Source organism: Accipiter gentilis, chromosome 5 (genome assembly GCF_929443795.1).
Source record: "Accipiter gentilis chromosome 5, bAccGen1.1, whole genome shotgun sequence".
Lineage (NCBI taxonomy): Eukaryota > Metazoa > Chordata > Aves > Accipitriformes > Accipitridae > Astur > Astur gentilis.
In genome coordinates this window covers 34239360-34257535 of record NC_064884.1, presented here as the reverse complement: position 1 = coordinate 34257535, position 18176 = coordinate 34239360, and the positions used below count along the sequence as shown (strand labels likewise).

The 18176-nt window shown below is 43.4% G+C and overlaps 1 protein-coding gene across 6 annotated transcripts in view; it reads left to right on the top strand.

The window, feature by feature from the left end:
* Positions 1-18176, top strand: part of LOC126038598 (SAM and SH3 domain-containing protein 1-like) — a 573090-nt gene that overhangs the window by 533238 nt on the left and 21676 nt on the right. For 3 of the 6 annotated variants that reach the window (XM_049800528.1, XM_049800527.1, XM_049800530.1), the window contains exons 9-11: positions 6903-7035; positions 11093-11928; positions 15894-15965. In XM_049800528.1, the coding sequence (XP_049656485.1) occupies positions 6903-7035; positions 11093-11928; positions 15894-15965 (1041 nt within the window). Of the gene's footprint in view, positions 1-1382; positions 1517-6119; positions 6198-6902; positions 7036-11092; positions 11929-15893; positions 15966-18176 lie in introns of those variants that run through there. The other 3 variants (XM_049800532.1, XM_049800533.1, XM_049800531.1) reach the window with 3 other exon arrangements.

Below are 18176 nucleotides of genomic sequence, written 5' to 3'. Positions count from 1 at the left end.
TTAAGGGAATCTGGGATACATTTCAAGGAAGTTGCTGTCATGTTTCACTTGATGTGGGCTGGTATGTTATTGAAATTGGAGAACACTAGCTGGTTTTATCTGAAGCTTAGAATTTTCCATAGGGCTTTACATCAGAGTTTTGGGGCTGAAGTAATTGAATGGTAAGAACCAGCTACAACACACCAGTAAATCTAGTTTACATGACCACTAGGGAGTAGAAAAGCTGTGTACGGTCACTAGTACAAAGATGGAGAAATTTAAAAAGGACATTTGGCTAGGTGGCTCATTAAAATCAGCCAGTCATCCAAGGAAGCAGATGTTTAGCCCTCTTGTGATTTCACTGTGTGATTGATCTGTGGTGAATCCAGATTAACTGGCCATTGATGGTATGGTCCTGAGTAAGGGGAGTCTTTTCTGAGCTTAAAGAGGGTGCTGGTGTGGTATGCCTTTGCTACTGCTTTCCACCACTGGATAGCAGTGCTCCTAATTAGTAGAGGGTTTGGTCTGTGGTTTTTTGTGCTCTGAGAAGAATTGTCCAAATTCTGGATTTGTCCCAAGGTTTGAGATTAGGTATGGTTGACTATAAGAGGAGCGCCAGTTTACTTGAGCATCTCAGCATCTGTTTCGTAGGAAGGGAGGTCTGAGCCCAGCCTAGGAGGAGAAGTTGGAAGTCACGCTACAATGCTTCATAAAGCCGCAATGTGGCTAATTCTAGACCAGTCTGATATTTCTGAATTAAACATAATTTGCCTTTCCAGTTCTTAGTGATGTTCTTTTTTTATAGCACTGAAACCAAAGGGAAAGAAAAAAAAAAAAGTATCTTAAGTTCACTAATTTAAAAAACATTAAGCAAGGTTTATTTTTCTGTCAAATTAGCCCTTTATAAAGGGAGATTCTCAGGGGGGCTTTTTGTCAAAAGAATTAAAAAGTGAAAATAAAAAAAGCCTGGTAAAGGGCCTAAGTTATATTTCCTATAGACACAGCCTCTCCTCTAGCGGTCGTGTCTGAGGGTCAGTCTTCGTCCTGGCTTTGCAGAGATTCTCTGTATTTTTTTTCTTTCACTGAAATTCCATAGACAGTAATTAAGGAACTGGAGGCCAGCAAGAGGTCAGCAAGCCTTCGTCAGTGAAAACAGGGATTGTTTGCCATGTACAACACTCCCTTTTTTCCTTGTGGTGAATAGAAGATTTGCTTAGAGCTGATGACTTATGCCTTTCTTGCAAGTTATGCAGCTAGCGAGTAACTGGGGGAATCAATCAGTGAGCAGAAAACAGCTAATTGAGTCCAGCATCACGCTTTTTTCTTCTTTACATATTCAGTGCTGGAATCGGAGCCAGTTTGGTGTCTGATAATGTAACTCCACAGAAGAGGCATTTTGTGCACAGGATTCGGAGCGAATACAATACTTAAGAAGAAGGGTCTACTGCTGAATTTTAGGGTTACGAAGCTGACAGCAGTTGAGGACTCAGGGGGAATTACTCGAAACTGAGCTTTAGGCCTATAAATGCCGAAGCTGGTAAGTCACTGAGCATGTAGCGTGATGTGGAGAGGATGTGCCTCCTGTTTCAGAGAGGGAGAAAGAGAAAAGGCTTTTGTGGTTATTCTTAGGCACAGCACAGCATGCATAGCTTTTCTCGGTTCTCCTCTTCGTTTCCTTGGGCTTTTAAGTTCTTTTCTGTTCTATTTTCCTGTCTCTGACTTTATCCAGGCATCTTTAATAAAAATTTTTAAAAAGTTAGAATGGTTGTTTTTTTTGGCAGATGTAAAGCCTGTTAGAGAGAAAGAAGAAAGGACACGTGTAGCCACGTCTCCTAAAGGGAACAGCAAAATCCCTTTGCGTTTACTATAGAGCTTGTAGTTCTGAAGTGAGCTAGCCAGAGCTGGGGGATGTGATGTGATATGCCCACAAGTCTGAATGTGGCTTTTTGCCCCACTTTGCTGAACGAGAATTTTCTGATAGCCAAAAATAATTGCAGCTTGGGCTTAATCAACTATTAAGAGATTTCCTTGTTTCTTAGATGGGAGGCTTCCTAGAGATTTCAGTTTGGGGCTGAACTATTACTGGGCATAAAGTGAATTGTAAAATGGTAACATCTCTCGAAATGGCTTCACACAGCTCATGTAAAAGTCACGTATGTTTTTTGTTTACGGAGCTGAAACAGATTAATCAGTTATGATAGCTTTAACTGGATATTGTTCTAGTGTTTCTTAAACATTTTTATTAGGACCTGGCTAGCAGGCTTTGCCTATCTTGTGTTTTTTAAGGGCTGCTGCTATAATCCTGAAGTGTTTCCAAACATAGTCCTGCCGAAAGCTAGCTACTTACTTCTGGTTTACATTTTGCCAATTAGTTCCAAGTACCCTAATAAATGTTAGGTTTCTCTTTGTGTGTGCGCGTGTGTGAAGCGCTAATTCAAAGGGGGAGGTTAGGATTGTTATTTCTACGGCGTGTGAAATGGGCTGGATGTTAGAGAGCAGCAGAGCAAGGTGTGTGCCCTGCCTCCAGAGCAGGCAGCGGCAAAGAGCCTGCGGGAGGAAAGCGGGAGAGAAAGCAAAGAGGGCGCCAGGAGCAGAACCGTAGATAGCTCCTTGAATATCAAAGTAGGCGTGCTAATTTCCTATTTGTTCCTGGATGCGAGGCTTTTTGCTTTGATCTTACACATGAGATGATGCAAAGCGTGGCCTTTAGAGGTGCCCGAGTAGGAAAAGTTTTCCAAGGAGAGCGAGACGCTAGAGGTGGCAGAGGGAATTGATCTCTCCTGGATTTGAGAGCACCTTCAGAGGTTTGTGGCCACATTTGTTAGCGGCGAAGAGCTGGGTGGTGGGGACGGGCCTTGGCCTCTGCGTAATTTTCCAGCCATGTGGTACGTGGTGGCTGCAGTCCCCCGCATGCAGTCCTTGGTATTTCCAGATGCTGTTAATTTAGTCCCCGTTTCCCTGCAGTCCTTCGCGCGTTTGTGCAGCCGAGCTCGTCCAAGCTGGCGGGTTTCCGCGCCGTGAGAGCATTGCAGATGTGTCGGGGATGCACTTGCTCCAAGCGGCGCGGGGAAAGGCGGCTCCACCCGGCCAGCCCCGCCAAGGGGCCCCGCAGGCTTCGCCGGGTCCCCCGCAGCCCGGCCGAGCCCCGCGCTCTCTTTAAAGGAAGCGCGATTTTTTTGTGCGTCGGCTTTGGACAATTTGTTATGGTTTAAGGCTGTGGAGCCAGCTGTCTGCAATCTGATGTAATGTTGCCCTGGAAACCAGAAATGAAACACTTAAGCATTCACCACAGAATTACTACATACAGCATTAGCCAAAATAATTAAAAGTTGAGCCATATGGGCTTTCAGATGGAAAAATTTGGAGCGGAGGAGATGGAAGTTAAGTTGTTCCTATTTGCAGTGCTGCAAATCCGTTTGTTTTCCCCTTGGTGTGTGGGGAGAGGCCTGCTCCGGCGGTGCGTGGGGGAGACGGAGGGGCCCCGGCTGTTTCACCGGCGCGTTAATGACGCCGAGGCTTGGCCTAACGAAGACGGCCACGTGCCAGGGGCTGGGGGAGGCATTGGCGGAGGGGTGCGCAGCGTGGCCTCCTCCTGTGCTGGAGAGCCTCCGGCCTAGCCTCTTGCAGACGCGTCGTTCCCTCTTCAATAGACTCTGTCTGCCCCTTTCGCAGTGCTGCCATGCACTGAAGCACTTGTTAAAAAGGGGGAGAGGGCGAGAGGGGGGCTGGCAGCCAGCTGCGTTGAAGCCCCGTGCCAAGACCTGGCTGCTAGAGCTGTCCAAGGAAGACATTTGCCCAGCCCGCCACACGTTGGGGAGATTGGGGCGATTTTTCTCATCTGAAGTCAGGGACAGCCACCAAAAAAAGCAATTTGGTCACTGTGGAAGTGTGGGGGGAGAGCGGGTAGAGTGGGTCAGGGAAGTCAAAGCATCGAAGTTCGGTGATTTCCAAATATGTCGCTTACGGCCTGAATGCTTTACATTTCTGCTTTCTGTTTAATATTAGCTGTAAAAGAAAGCATGGCTTGAGCTGGAAAATTAAGCTCTGTTTCCCATGTGCCAAAATGGAAACTTTTGATAATTTCAAGGCCTTCTTTTAAAAAAATTGTTTCAAAAACAGGAAGAGAATCTAAAGTAGTCCTTTTTCAAAACGGTTTCATTTTCAAGGAATCAGCATTATTTGACAAGAAAGTTTCCTGAGCGGCACCACTGGCATAGTCACCGACGTTTTTAGACCTTTTTGAATGAACTTATTAGCCATCCTTTTCCTTTACAGAAGATTTTCCGTGCCACATGCTACCCGATACGATAGGAAATAGGTTGCTGCAGAGGGACTGACTTTGTTTTTAGTCAACCCATAATCCGTCGGCTCCCGTTGTTAAACATGAGCTGTTCTTGCCTCTCTTGGCCAAGCACTGGCACTGGGAAGGGTCTGTCACTGCCTGCAGAGGACCCTGGCTCAAAGGGTGCCGGGAGTCCTGAAGCAGCAGGGAAGACCAGCTGACACTGGATTACGATGGGACTTTATTTATTTTGAAGTGTGGTGGGGACTCCCTGTACCACCCACTCGGGTTTGATGTCAGTACCTTGTGCTGAGGCTATTTTGGCGCTCGCTTTCACAGCGGTAGTCATGAATGCAAATGTCAAACATCGTAAAAGCTTTTGTTGTCGTTGTTGAGTCTTCTTAACTCTGAGGGGGACAGTTCTTTATTGGATACCAGTGGTGCAAAAGTAAGACTAGTTGTTTATTCTTTGATGAAATCCTGAGCGGGAGGACCAGGTATGAGCTGTTCTCTAAGTCTCATAGAGCTCACAATTTTACAAACAGTAGTCTTGCAAACCAAGGGTATATGAAAAGTAATGAAGGAAGGCAATGACTTAGAGTAATTGCATTTAGACACATCTTGAGTGCAGGGTACGCATGATGGTTGCTTGCCAGGATGCGCTTAACGGCCTAAGAAGTCTTGACTGAACTTCTTGATTACGGTCCATAATCCATTTGTCATCATATCTAAATATGTCTGGCTCGTTGTTTGACATGTCATTAAATTGTCCCAGCCATAATCTCTGAATTAATGCTCATCTTGCTGTTTAATTTATCTTGATATAAACAAGTCTGGTACTCCTCTTTACAGCCCTATTTTTCCTGAAGGAAGATTATTAATTACCTAGCCAGCCTGTACCCATAATAAACGCACTCCTGCAGCTTTCCGATGGCAGAATGGCAATTCCTTCTGCCATATGTGGTCCATTTGGTATTTCTTCTTGTTTTGGAGTAACATGAAGTTTGTGGGAAATCAGTAACTGACAGTGCCCTTGTAGAAAGTGGCTGAAAGGTTGCTCTGGTATGGTTCTGCTGGCCTTGTGAGGTGCGTGCTTGCGAGGTAGGCTTTCAGAGCTGCCCTGGCTCCTTCAGGCACTGTTATGCCTTTGAAAGTGTACCCGTGCAACTGCTAATTGGTGTCCTGCCCCGTGGCATCTGCTGTTATTGCCACATCCTGATATTTAAGCATATTAGAAAAGCAGAAAGTGTTCTTATATTTGGCCTGTCTTTTATTCAGCCTTCAGATAAGCAGACAGCATTTTTGCTGGGGAAGACAAGAGGGTGGCTTTTTTTTTTTTTTTTTTTTTTTTGGCTTGCATTTGTTGGGGATTTTTCTTTTTTAAAAAGTTTAATTAAGGAGAAGGAGACAAAAGGATGAGCGTGCCGTGGAAGCCCAGATAGCTGTGCCGACAGGAAGTTGCATGAGGGTTTTTAGAACTGACCATTAGGAATGCGGCGAATTAGCTGGGACCGCGGGTGAAAACAAAGTAAGGTATATGATCCATACCACGCTCCAGCTGGAGCCCGCACTGCGCACAGGAATGTGCAGCGGTGCACAGTGCCAGGGCTGTCCTGGCCGAGCCAGAGAGCCCTGCTGGCCTCCTCTCCTCTCCCCTTCCCTTCCCCCCGCCGCCTTCCACATTCTGAACTGATTAAAACAGAGGAAGTAGCACATTGAACGCTGGATCTGGCTCGAAAATCGAAGTCGTCTTCTCGTTCACAAGGAATGGATTGTTTCAGCTTGTTGTGTCACTGCTGCTGGAGAGAGGGGAATTTTTTTTTGTCTCTGTAATGTTTGATACTTGAGGGAAAACAGCTGGAACCAAGCATACTGGATCAGATGCGAAACGAAACGGGATGCTGGGGAATATGGACTGCACTGTATATCTGAAAAGGTCAGAGTTTTCCCTTGGTCAGTGCTGGAGGAATGCTGTGTCCATCTTAATTCCAGCCTCAAGAGCCTTCAGGAGGAGTGTAGGGAGCAGGGAGGAGGAAAGGAATATTTTGTAGCTGTGGCAGTTGGTGAGCGAGGCAGATGAGGTCTCCTCCTTCCTTTTCCTTCCCGTCCCTTTCTTGTGCTGCTGTTTTTGATTTTCTGGGAAGACTGGGGGGAAAAAAAGCAAGTCGTCAATGACACAGCATCAGTTTGGAGAAGCTGTTTATAACCAGGTTTAAACAGCAAGTTCTGAGATGCCAGACAGACCAGTGACTGACCCAAACCACAGGAGCATAACTGGTATGGTAAGAAGAGCCCTGGGAAAGAGCCCTGCCTGAAACGTACTGAGAGAGGACGTGGAAGTAGTTATTACACAATGCATGGGAAGAAAGACAAGGGCAGGAATGCATTTTAATGCCTAGGATCTTACATTGCACAGATTTAGAAATCAAAATGGTATGTCATGCTTTCAGAAAAAGAAAAAAAAAAAGAAAAAAGAAAACCCTCAGTAATTTAAATGTTTCTGTCTGACCTGAGCTGAAAATATAACAGCAGTTACAGAGCTGCATTGACACAGCGCAGCAGATGAGCTGGGTTAACTTGACTTCAAGGAGCAAGCCGTGGAACTACTATTTTATTAATATTCCCTTTGTTTCTTTGCCAGTCAAGAGAACAATCCGATGATGAAACAGAGGAATCGGTGAAGTTTAAGAGGTTGCACAAGCTGGTGAATTCTACTCGCAGAGTCAGGAAGAAACTCATAAGAGTGGAAGAAATGAAAAAACCCAGCACAGAAGGTAAAATGCAACATGCATATGGTTAAAACTGCGTGTGTGAATACATGTTTCTGTTGAGAGGGGACAGAAAGTGGAGGGCTGGAGGAGGGAGGGGTGGAGTGTTCTTAAGGGATGATAGGAAAGACTGCCTTGTTTATGGTGCATGCCTTACCCAAGTAATTGCATTTTGAGACTGTGGAAGGAGGAAAGTGACAGCCTAGAATGTGGTTACTGCTGATCTCCTGGTATTCCCAGAGCAGTGCTGGAGAGTCCCTCATTAAGAGATTAGGACTTGGTTCATGTTTTATGCCCCATGCTGGGGAGGGAATGAGACAAGGAGCAATCCCAGCCGGCTGCCCCACAGGCTCAGCAAGGAGCTAAGGAGAGCGACCACCACGTTGGTCCCTCCTCCAAGGCCTGGAACAGCACACAGGTGAAGCTCTTGCTAGTTCTGGGAGGGTAGGAGCTGGTTCGTGGTATAGTTGCACCACATGGCATCATCCTGTGGCAAAAGTACAGAAACTCTATCAGACATTCTTGTGGGATAGCGACTGCCTCGTGTAATATTAACTCCTACTTCTGGGGGAGCCTGCCTGCAGTTTGGCTCCTGAATGAGCCCTGCTGCCAAGAGAGAGGGGGAGAGAAGGGGGGAGGAGGAGGAGGGTGGGGAAACGGGAAGCAGAGTTCAGGCCCTGGGAATGGCATACTGCACAATTAACTCCGGATGACCTGTATCTGCGTGTGAGCAGCCAGATTAACGGCGCCTGAGCCTCAGGAGCCTCCCTGGACAGCCCTGGTTGAGTCCTCACTGGAATTGTGGGCACCCCTCTATGTTAGTGGCCTTCCCGGGTCCGTATGCCAGTTCCCCTCAGCTTTGCAGTGAGCTGAGCTGTATTCTGATTCCTTCCTAGTGCATTTAAGGAGAATGCGTGCATCTTCTCAGGTATGTGGCAGGAAGCTGTTGGCAGATTTATGATCTAGCCTGTGTCTCTCCTGCGTGATGATGGTTTTATGGGCTGGTGTGAAAGGCACGGCCAGTCTAGAGCTCTGGACCGGGCAGCTGTCTTGCTCTGAAAAGGTTTTGTCACCTCATAGGGTGAGCATAAAGCTGAGTTACCTTGGAAGCAAAACCATGGTTTATGAGAAAGGGCAATCAAAACAGGGCTATTTTTCCCTGGCTCTGAGGAAGGGACCCCAGAGAGGCCTTTCCTACCCCCTTCCTCCCTGTGGGCCTGGGAAAAGCTGCAGGGAGCAATCAGCCAGAGGCCAGGGTGGGAGCAGCTGCAGGAGCAGGCAGCCCGGGAGCCCGTGCAGATGCCTTCCTGCAGTGTGACCAGACTTTCTCGTCAGCATGTTAACTGTCTGGTTTGCTCTCTGTTCCCTCTCTTACAGCACTTCACCGCTGTATTTCCTTTTCTCTTTCAGTCTTTCACTTAGGTGTCCCAGTTCTTTCCAGGGTTTTTTTTTGTCCACAGTTTTCCACGTCTGCCCCCCACAGAAAAATCACTGAATTAACAATTGTTTCAAAAAAAAATTTGCTCTGCTTCGTTTTTTTTTTTCCATCTCCTGCCTGTCTTCTCTGTTTTTAACTCCAGGCTTTTCTGAATGAATTATCTGTAACTCTGAGTTTGCACTTTATCTAAGACTTCGTAGATTGGCTCTTGAGAAACTGTAGCAAAACCAGTTATTGCTAAATAACAACATGGATTGCTTCTCTATAACTTCTGCGTAAGTAGAAGGCCCCTTAAGTAGCCAAGTCTGCATTAGGAGCAGATATCTATGACTCTTCTTTCAGTAATTTCTACCCACACCCAAGTTTTCATGTGGCAAATTAGAACTGCTTCATAAATGCTGTCCATCCTATATCTCATAATGTAGGTCTGTATTCCCATTTGGATATGTCAGAGGGCTCTGCAAGATCGCAAAAAGTACTGTGGTCAGATTTGGGGATTGCTGTCTGGCCTTCCAAGTTACCTGTGGTTGACTGGATCGGTTCTTGAGCTGCTTGCTGCTGTTACTTGAACCTGTGTTATGAATGTGAAGTAATGTGAAATACTACATGGCTAGGTTTTGGGGAGTTGGCTATAAAATTTGAGTAACATCAGTAAAATTTCAATAAATTCATCAGTGTTCAACAGCCTTTAACAAAGCGTGAGAGCAGGCTTGGTTTGAAAACTGGCGTGCAGTTCCTCAGAAGAAAGATTCCTCGTAATCCACTTCAAAAATTCTCCACAAAGAACAGCTTTGCCAAATTTCCCTTACACATTCCTGTTTTTAAAGAAAAGTACACTAGTCCCAGATCCTTCTCCCACATTTCTACTGTTGACTCTGTTATCACACTAAATAGACATCTGGATGATCTGATACTAGAATGTGCCAATATCTGAATCCATGTGTCTCTTATATTAGTCTGCTCCTAGTAAGCTAAGTAACTGAAGCTTCCTAATTCCTGGGTAGCATTCTTATATAGCATTTAAAAAGAAATCACATCTACATCTGTGTCGTTATGGCTTTGTGTCATGGACTCACTCCAAATAACATCTGTTACAGTGTTGACACACAATGCATATTTTACAAGCTGTTTAAAAACATATTTACTCAGTGGACTAAAATTGTTTATCAGCACATATTCAGTCCCAGGAGAATGTCTATTTTCTGTTCAAATTGAGAAGTAGAGGGGAAAAAGAGCAAGTTGGACAGTCCAGTGAAAGTGGTGTCAAAATCAGTCTCCAGTCTACAGACCCACCCCAGAAAAATTCTCAAGAGCGAAAGTTGTGTGTCAGATGTCATCCACTATCCCTTCACTGTCACAGCGAGTTTTTATTTTGGTAAAATAGCATCTTAGATTTCAGCAAATATAGGTCAAACATGTTTTGCCAACAGAGTGAACTGAAGCTGGGAGAGGAAGCCTGTACAGGGCAACTAATGTTCTTTCACCTTGAAATGTGTCCCCTGTTACTGAATGAGCGAGTTTAGTAAATCATAGGTATTTTGGTAATGGTTCAAATTTAGCTCTGCTCTAAGACCATGGAAGCAATCAAAGATGAAGGCAAAGCTGGGTCAGACGAGAAATAAATAGTCACATTTCTCTGTGTGTTTCTGATACATACCTATGAATGCTGTGAAATTTGTCAGGCAGGACTGAGGAGGATGTGTGCTCTTGTTTGACTCTTTCCTTGTTACTGCATCTAATACCTGAGCCTATACTTTGCTCAGAAGAAAACACCAGAGAAAAGTTTCTCGAAAGATAAATGTGAAAAGGACTTGCAATTTCAGGTCCTTTATTCCATTCTCTCCACTCCAAAAAGGAGACCTGGCTGTTTGCCCACCTCCAGTACTTGCATTGCAAAAAGTCTTCTTCCCTTTCTGTGAAATATTTATTTGGTGAAAACCAAGTGTTTCTGTCATTACCAGGACACTGTTGAAATTGGCACACCCACAATTTGACCTACCTTTTTTTTCTTTGCATCTGTTTAAGTAAATTCTGTGTGATTAAAATTGGTGCCTCTTCATCTATCGAAAATCCCAAACTTTTAATTTCATCCTGGAGCTCTGCTCCATAACTTTCTGGGAAAAATACTGCTTTCTGCAGCAGCAACAGCACTGGGTATTGGAAAACTGGACCTGACAGATACTTGTTTGGGTTTTAATACCTGGGTGTACTTCTGACCTATTGTAATGTCACTAGAGCTGAGCATCATATGCAAGTATCAGAAGAAAAACATGAGAAACAGATCCCAGTTCCAGCTTTTAAGGTTGTTCTTAGTGAGAGCATCAGTAGTCTTACTTAGCTGCAGATAAAAGAGAGAAACTTAAAATAATGATGAGTTTACTTATTACAGGATGCTGTCATCTCTCTACTGTTAACTCATCCCAGAACTCTCACTTCACAGATGGAAGGAAGGAACTGCTTCAGATTTATCCACTCACAAATACCTTCTGGGCTGCTTATATCAGGAAGAGTTTTCTTCCATTTTAAGTGTATGATATCTTAAATAAATACAATAAGTCTCTACAGGGAAACATCTTGGAGAATTATGAACGATGACACGCATTGTGCTGCTTTTGTCCCCTGTAGGTGTGGAAGAGCACTCACTTGACAACTCTCCTATATTGGATGACAGATCGGCACTTTATTCTGGAGTTCACAAGAAGCAATTCTACTTTGACAGTTCCTGTGAAAAGCAGCCAGAGGACGACTCGGACTCACTTACTACTTCTCCTTCATCCAGCAGTCTTGATACGTGGGGAGCTAACCGAAAGCTGGTGAAGACCTTCAGCAAAACTGATAGCCGTGGCCTTATCAAGCCTCCCAAGAAACTCGGGACATTTTTCTCTTACCCAGAAGAGGAGAAGACCCAGAAAGTTTGCCGCTCCTTGACAGATGGGGAAATGAAGAAGAGCCTCGGCTCGCTGAGCCATGGGGTAAGTACAGAAAGCATTTGCTTTTATGACAGCAACAGGCACAAGCACCATCTTCTGGTGTCCCTGGAGGAGATTCAGAGTGTAAGGAAGCAGATCCGATTGAAGAAAATGGATACTAACTATTCCTGTTCCAGAGCTTTTCTTTGCCAGCGCCCTGCTAGGAAAGGAGCATCCCCCGCAACTTGCGACCTACAATTACTGCGGCACAAAACGAAAGGGGGTGGAGGTTGTGGCTTCCCAAACAGAAGGCTACGAGGGCGCACTTCTGTCAGCGAGTTCAATATTACCTATGTGGTGGAGAGAAGCCTGTACAGTCACCTCAACCTCTCACAGCTGGTGCGTCCCGTTACTGACAGGACCCTGAGCAAGGCTGACAAGCAGGACCTGAGGAGATGCCTGCTGGAGGAGGATGAGGAGGCCAAGAGGAAGTGGGCTGCCACAGTGGATCGTTGTACTAAAAGGGTTCTCTTGAGAATCCACCAAAAGTCTGTGAGTCAAAGAGTTGCCATGAAGGTGGTTGGTCTTCCAGTTTCTGTGAGGTTGCAGTCAACACTTTCTGCTTTATACTTTTAACTAAAATCCAGTGCTTCTGCTTAGAAACTCTTAAGCACTGTAATTCAGATGTAAGGGAAGAGTTTGATATAATCCCATCAGAGAAGAGTTTTGTTGAGTTTGCAGTTTCGATGTGTACAGAGTAACTCAATGAGAGAGAGCAAATACGACAAAATGCTGCTTTTTAAATTCATCTAGTGCAGAAATTGAGATCGCTGGTGAACAGAGGAGCTTTGAGATGCTATAAACGTGTTCTTTGTGATGCTTTGGGAGTCGGTATTCTCTTAAAGGGATACTGAGAGATGAACAAAATTTTCAGAGGATTAGAGCATCCTTAGTCAACTGTGCTCTGTTTCTCTCCTGCTGTCATTGCCTCATATTGGCCCTTCCCTTCTCAGTTTGCATCTCATCAATTCACCCACCCAGCTCTGTATTCTCTGTTATACACACAGCTGCAGAAAGACAGGGGGTTTTACATTATCCAGACGCTGCCCTCCTGCTTGCTGCACACCACCACCAGAAGTGCCCCTTCTGCTCTGTCCCCAGCCACTGCTCCTTCTTTTTAGCATGGGGTGAAGGTGATACCTTCCCTCAGAGCGTTGTGGAAAGGGAACAAGGGGTAGCCAAAAAAGGAAATTGGGCTTTACAATGGGAAATTAAGTGATTTGAGTACTCCAGATGGATCCAAAGCTGCTTCCTGATTATATGACCCAGTTTTGACAGTTCCCTTAACCATGATGCTGAGTTTCCTAGGAACTTGCCTTTGGGGCCAGCCACATCTCCAAAGCTGAGCCAGCTAGTCTGTTGTCTAGTTGACAATGTAGATATGTTCCCTTCAGTGGGTGGAAACAGCAGTGCACCCATAACATGAAGCAAGATATTCCAGGGAACAATACAGTAGAAACGGCTTTTCCTCTTGAACTACAGATTTTATTTTGAGAGGTCTCTGCTTCTATTTCTTCAGGTGTGAGGTAGTCTCAATATAAGATTCAAAGCCTTAGTCTCCTTGAATAACCTGTGGGAGGTGAGCAAGCCTTCATGGTTCACTTTTTGCTCTTTGGCCACAGAACAGATAGGTTTTTTTCTACCCAATACCACCATTCTGTCTTGGCAGCTTCACTATTTCTTCTGTATTGACTGCTTGCCCTGCCACTCGGAGAGTACTGTTTATGTTCATAGACATTGTACTCAAAAGACGTTTTCCCGTGAGGATATTACAATGATAACAGAAACCTTGAAACCTTACTCATCCTTCTGTGGGTTGAATAATAGGGGTATCTCAGGCAAGAGAGCATACTCGTACATGCTAGACATGCCCCATAATTAAAAATACCATTAACTGTCTTTGTAAACATAGATGACAGAAACAAGGTTTTCAGTTCCTCTAATAAGTAGTCTCGCCATAGTAATTTCATTATGAAAACCATCTGGACTGATTTTGGCTTGTTCATAGAGATACAAACAGAGAAGAAATGGATAGTGTTTTGTTGTTGTTGAGGAACTCAGTCAACTGTTCCTCCATCTTTGTTTGAATGGGATAAATGGTGGAGACATGCTTCTTTTACTAGCTTTTTCAGCACACTTCTTCCTGAAACTGCCAAAAGCTGGCAAACTTTAACTAATGCCACTCCTCATTCCTAGAAACACTTAATGTTTGTTTGCTGCAACCTCAGGGAAATTGCAATGCCTATGTATTCAGTGGAACTGGTCACTCTGTCTTGCCTTGCCATTCATTTTTGTCATTTATATTTGTTTCAGTGACCTGGACATGCATGAAATTTTCAAATCACATCAGTTTTTCTTTTCTCCCAAAATGGTAATACTTTTAATTGCATGGCCATTCCATTGAATATCCCTCTCCTCATCCACAGACCTTTTGTTTGGTACAGTATTGCCAGGGTAACTACTAGAATCCAAAGGCGTAAGTCAAATGTTAAATATATGGGGAGGTCCATAATGAAACAATAAGCATCATTAATATGGTATGTTTGTTCAGAAACTTTTAACCAACAGATATTTTGCTCTCTGAGAAGGCTGCTTTAGGAGGAGCTCTGGGTGGTTTGACAGACAAGTTTGCTCAGAGCAGTTCCAGATGTCTTCTCTTCGTTGCTGGGATTACCATATGCTGTAGGATTAGTTAGAATGGACTCTTCACAGGAGGACGACATTACTCATAGCTAAACGTGCTGTGCTTTAAAAACTGATCTTATTACTTGTGGTTGGTCTCAAATGCTTTCCAAAAACAATTTTAAAAGCTATGCCATAGTCACATTGCATTCTGGAAAAAAACACTTTAAAAAAATTCTACATCACAGCACTCTTTTTAACGTGTGTGGGGCCTAGACAAAGCTGGCTTTGAGTTCTAGTAGTTGTGGTGCGTACAAAAACTGTCATCCAAGCACTGTAGGTGCACAGCACCTAACATAAAAGCTAGAAAAGACGACTTTTTAAAAGCTGTTAATATGCATGCTGATTAGCAGTGAACAAGGCAGGAGAAATGTTTACTTTAATAGAACTAATTGATATAATAGTATACTAAGTGGCACAGTTTATAGAGCTTGCTTCTTCCTAAGAGAGTGTCAAAGCAGACTGGTAGTTCTCAGGTGGTGGGTCTTCACTGACTCCCAAGTACACACTCACTGTACTGATTGGGCAGTCCTTTGTCGGTATGATCTGATGCTTAGCTGAGTCTTAAGATGTGTTCAGAGTTACACCCTTGGGTAGTTCAGGCCCTAAAAACTTACGGTTCACAGGTGGTTGATCTTCTGCCTCCTGTTTGTCTCAACTCTGACTCTGAAGAGCATACTTACAATAGACCTGCCTGTCTCACAACCCACACTCAGAGCCCTGAGTTGAAGCTGTGGAAGTAAATTGTAACTGCCATGCCTTCATTTCCCTGGATTGCCTTGTGAGACTTCTGTCAGGATGAGGTACTTGAGTACTGTGCAGCTGGTTGTTCCGTGGCCAAATAAAAAGTCAAAGGTTTTACCTTTTGGATTGCAAAGCAAAAGCTGGATTCTCTCTGAGCCCCCTAAGTGTCTGGTCTTTTTTCAAGTGATACCAAAGCTTTAGCAGAGACTCATCTGCCACAGTTAAACAGTGGTTGGCTATGGGAATGCAACTGTACTGAGTTTGGTTGCTCTCTGCTCTTGGGAGGGAAGCAGTGTCATAGTGCTGATGTTCTTTTTTTATTCGGGATGATTATGATAAACTGCATCTGTGCATTCAGCCAAAACCGAGTCATTCTACTAGGTGGTTGTGGCATTGTAAACACAGCGTACTTTCTCCCAGAAGTAGCTGAGCTGCTATGTACCACCACAGGTGTGATGGTAAATACCTAATCTGGAGTCAGGGCTTGGTGAGTCTCTGGGGACACAAGACTTATGGATAGCTGGGCTGGTTTTTTCCCTTGTCTTATCAAGGGCTTGCCCTACAAGGCCTCTAGTGTATCCCTGTATTTCAGTGCAAATGGAGTCTATGCAGCTATTCCCAGAAGGTAGGTTATTCAATGCTTTAAAAGATTGGTGGTTCGCTGTTTCAGTGCTACTATGGACTTATTTATGAAGGCAGATGGGAGCGCTGAGGTGGAGTTGCCAGCACCCTGGAAAACTTGATCCATAAGATCAACAGTTCCCTCGGACCAAAAAGTCTTTTTTCTTTTTAAAGAGTAGGCAATAGATGACTCAACAGCAGCAGACCTTAGGCCAAGGAGTTGTCTCTGGAAAAGCCAAATGACTCAAATTGCTTTATAACAGATTTCTTGATTTATAATCTCCCATCCTTTTGTTTGTTTGTTTCCATTTTTGCAGACATTTGTGTTTTCACTGCTGTTTTCCAAATCACAGATGTTTTGAGTGAGCTAATAATTGTGATAGAACTGTATCCATCCTTTTTTTTTGCAGAGAACCTGTAGCTTTGGAGGATTCGACTTGACAAATCGTTCCCTTCATATTGGAAATAGTTCTGACCAAATGGTGAGTTTAAGACAAGAAGGCACAGACTTGAAATAGCATAAAATGAAATGTGCAATAGAGTTATAATAGACTGAAGTGTAATTTAGGTCTGTAATAACAGTTTGAGGATCCAGGAAAACAGAGTGTCTTTGTTAACCTCAAACTTCCTTAGCTTTGAGAATAACATACCCACCCATATCCATGTGTGTATAAGTATTTATATACTGTATGTGCAAAGAGGCAGGAACAAGTGATCAAAGCACAGTTCTGGGGGCACATGTGGGCTATTCTTACGTCTCACTTCCTCAGAGCATCACCCCAGGCAAAACATAGGATTACTATACTTTCTTGGTAAAAATATTTACTATTTGGAATGATGAGGCACACTTTCATTCGCGGAAGATCTACAAGTTACTTGGGTGGAAGTCATTATGTAAGAGATTTATTATTTGTTTTCTTATTGTATCTAAGAGCTCTGGAGTAGACCAGGGTCCCATTGTGCTGGGTGCTGCACAATTGATCTGAGAGCTCTTTGTATTTAAAAAAAAAACCACCACCTCCCATGAGAATTAATTCCATTTTATGTTACTTATGTTGATCCTGGTGTTACTTTTGGTCAGTCTGTGGCCAAAAATAACAAAACAGAAATGAGCCAGAACATTATATCAAATGAAACTGCCAACGTATTTTTTCCTTTTGTCCATATATGTTTCTCTTTTCTGTTTCAACATTGGCTCTGATAACTTCTCTGTCCAGTGAAATCAAGTCTAAATTGTGAAACATTTTGTATGCCAGCATTATATTATTTTTCATGTCAGCTGGGGTTTTTGGGGTTGTTTTTGTTTTTCTGATTATTTTTTTTAACATTATAAATTACCCCTAAGTTGGCCAAAACTGGGGATGGTTATTTTATTCATCAATTTTCAACTCAGTAAAAAAGTTAACTTCCAAACTTACAGTGTTTATCTTTAAACATAGATACTTTGGCATCTCTTGTTCAGATTGGTTTTGATACAGGAAAGCGTGAAATCTAGATGTTACATTTTTGCCTACTAGCATTAGTAGTGGGAGAGATGCAGTGCACCAGAATAATGTATGCAGATCAAGGGTTTTTTTCTTGAAAACTTTTAAGTCCATTAAATGGACGGGGTTTTTCCAAAAAGATAAGGCAAAGAGCTGTCCTTAATTTGTGCTAAAAGACCAAAAGTTACCAAAGAAGTTGTAATCCACAAACAACTTGTAAAGGAAAAAATATAGAAATGTCAGAAATGAAGTATCAGCTGAATTTCAGGAAAACTTTTGAGGAGAACATTAGTAAAGTAGCAAACATACATAAATTTAGAAAAGAAAGATAAATCTTTTATGTAGAATCTAGTGGGCGCTTATTTTAGGGTTTGTTATCTTATGTACCTAAATGGTCCTTAGAAGGATTATTGAACCAAGTTGGAGACCAACTTCAGTAGTCAATCTATTTGGCCAAACAGATTTTGGTCCTTTTTGTCTTGTGATTTTTGGTGCACCCTTGCCAATGGAGGGTGCTGGCGGTAGCTCTAATAGAGCTGCTTTGCTGTGGTTCCTGACACACTGTAGAACAAAAGACCATGTTCAATGTGCTGCCTGGACAATCTGAGTAAGGGCTGAGTCATAGAAGTTTGGCAAAATGTCAACTGATCCATGTTAATTCTTCACATGTGCTTGTAGCATAAGTAAATGCTAGGTATCTTAAACTGGTTTAGAAAAGGTTAAATGCTTTGAAAGCAGCTGGCCTTTCTCATCCGCTATATATGGACCAGCTAATTTAGTTCGGCAGTACCCTGTTGTGTGTCTTAAGAATAGCTGTGCAAGTGTAACCTTCTACCATGGTTGATGGACTTAGTAGCTTTTTTTTCCTTTTTTTTTTATAAACAATCCACAGTAAAACCACAGAGACAGTCATCAAGAGAGGTTAACTGAATGCCTGTCTGAAAATAAAAAGTAAAGTTGGGTAGCCAAATGTAGGTATCCATATATATACACACACAGATACGTATTTAGCTAGGATCTCAGAAGTACCTTTATTCCTGTTAAACTGCATGTAGTATTGACCAACATGAGCCACAACTACTGTTGCATGTCCTGTCAGGAGGGCTTAGCCTGAAACCATGGAGTTTTCTATGCGGTCAAATGCTTACCTGAAACTCAAAGAGATGAAGGCATCCTAACAGATGCCAACACATCTACACAGAGCACCTG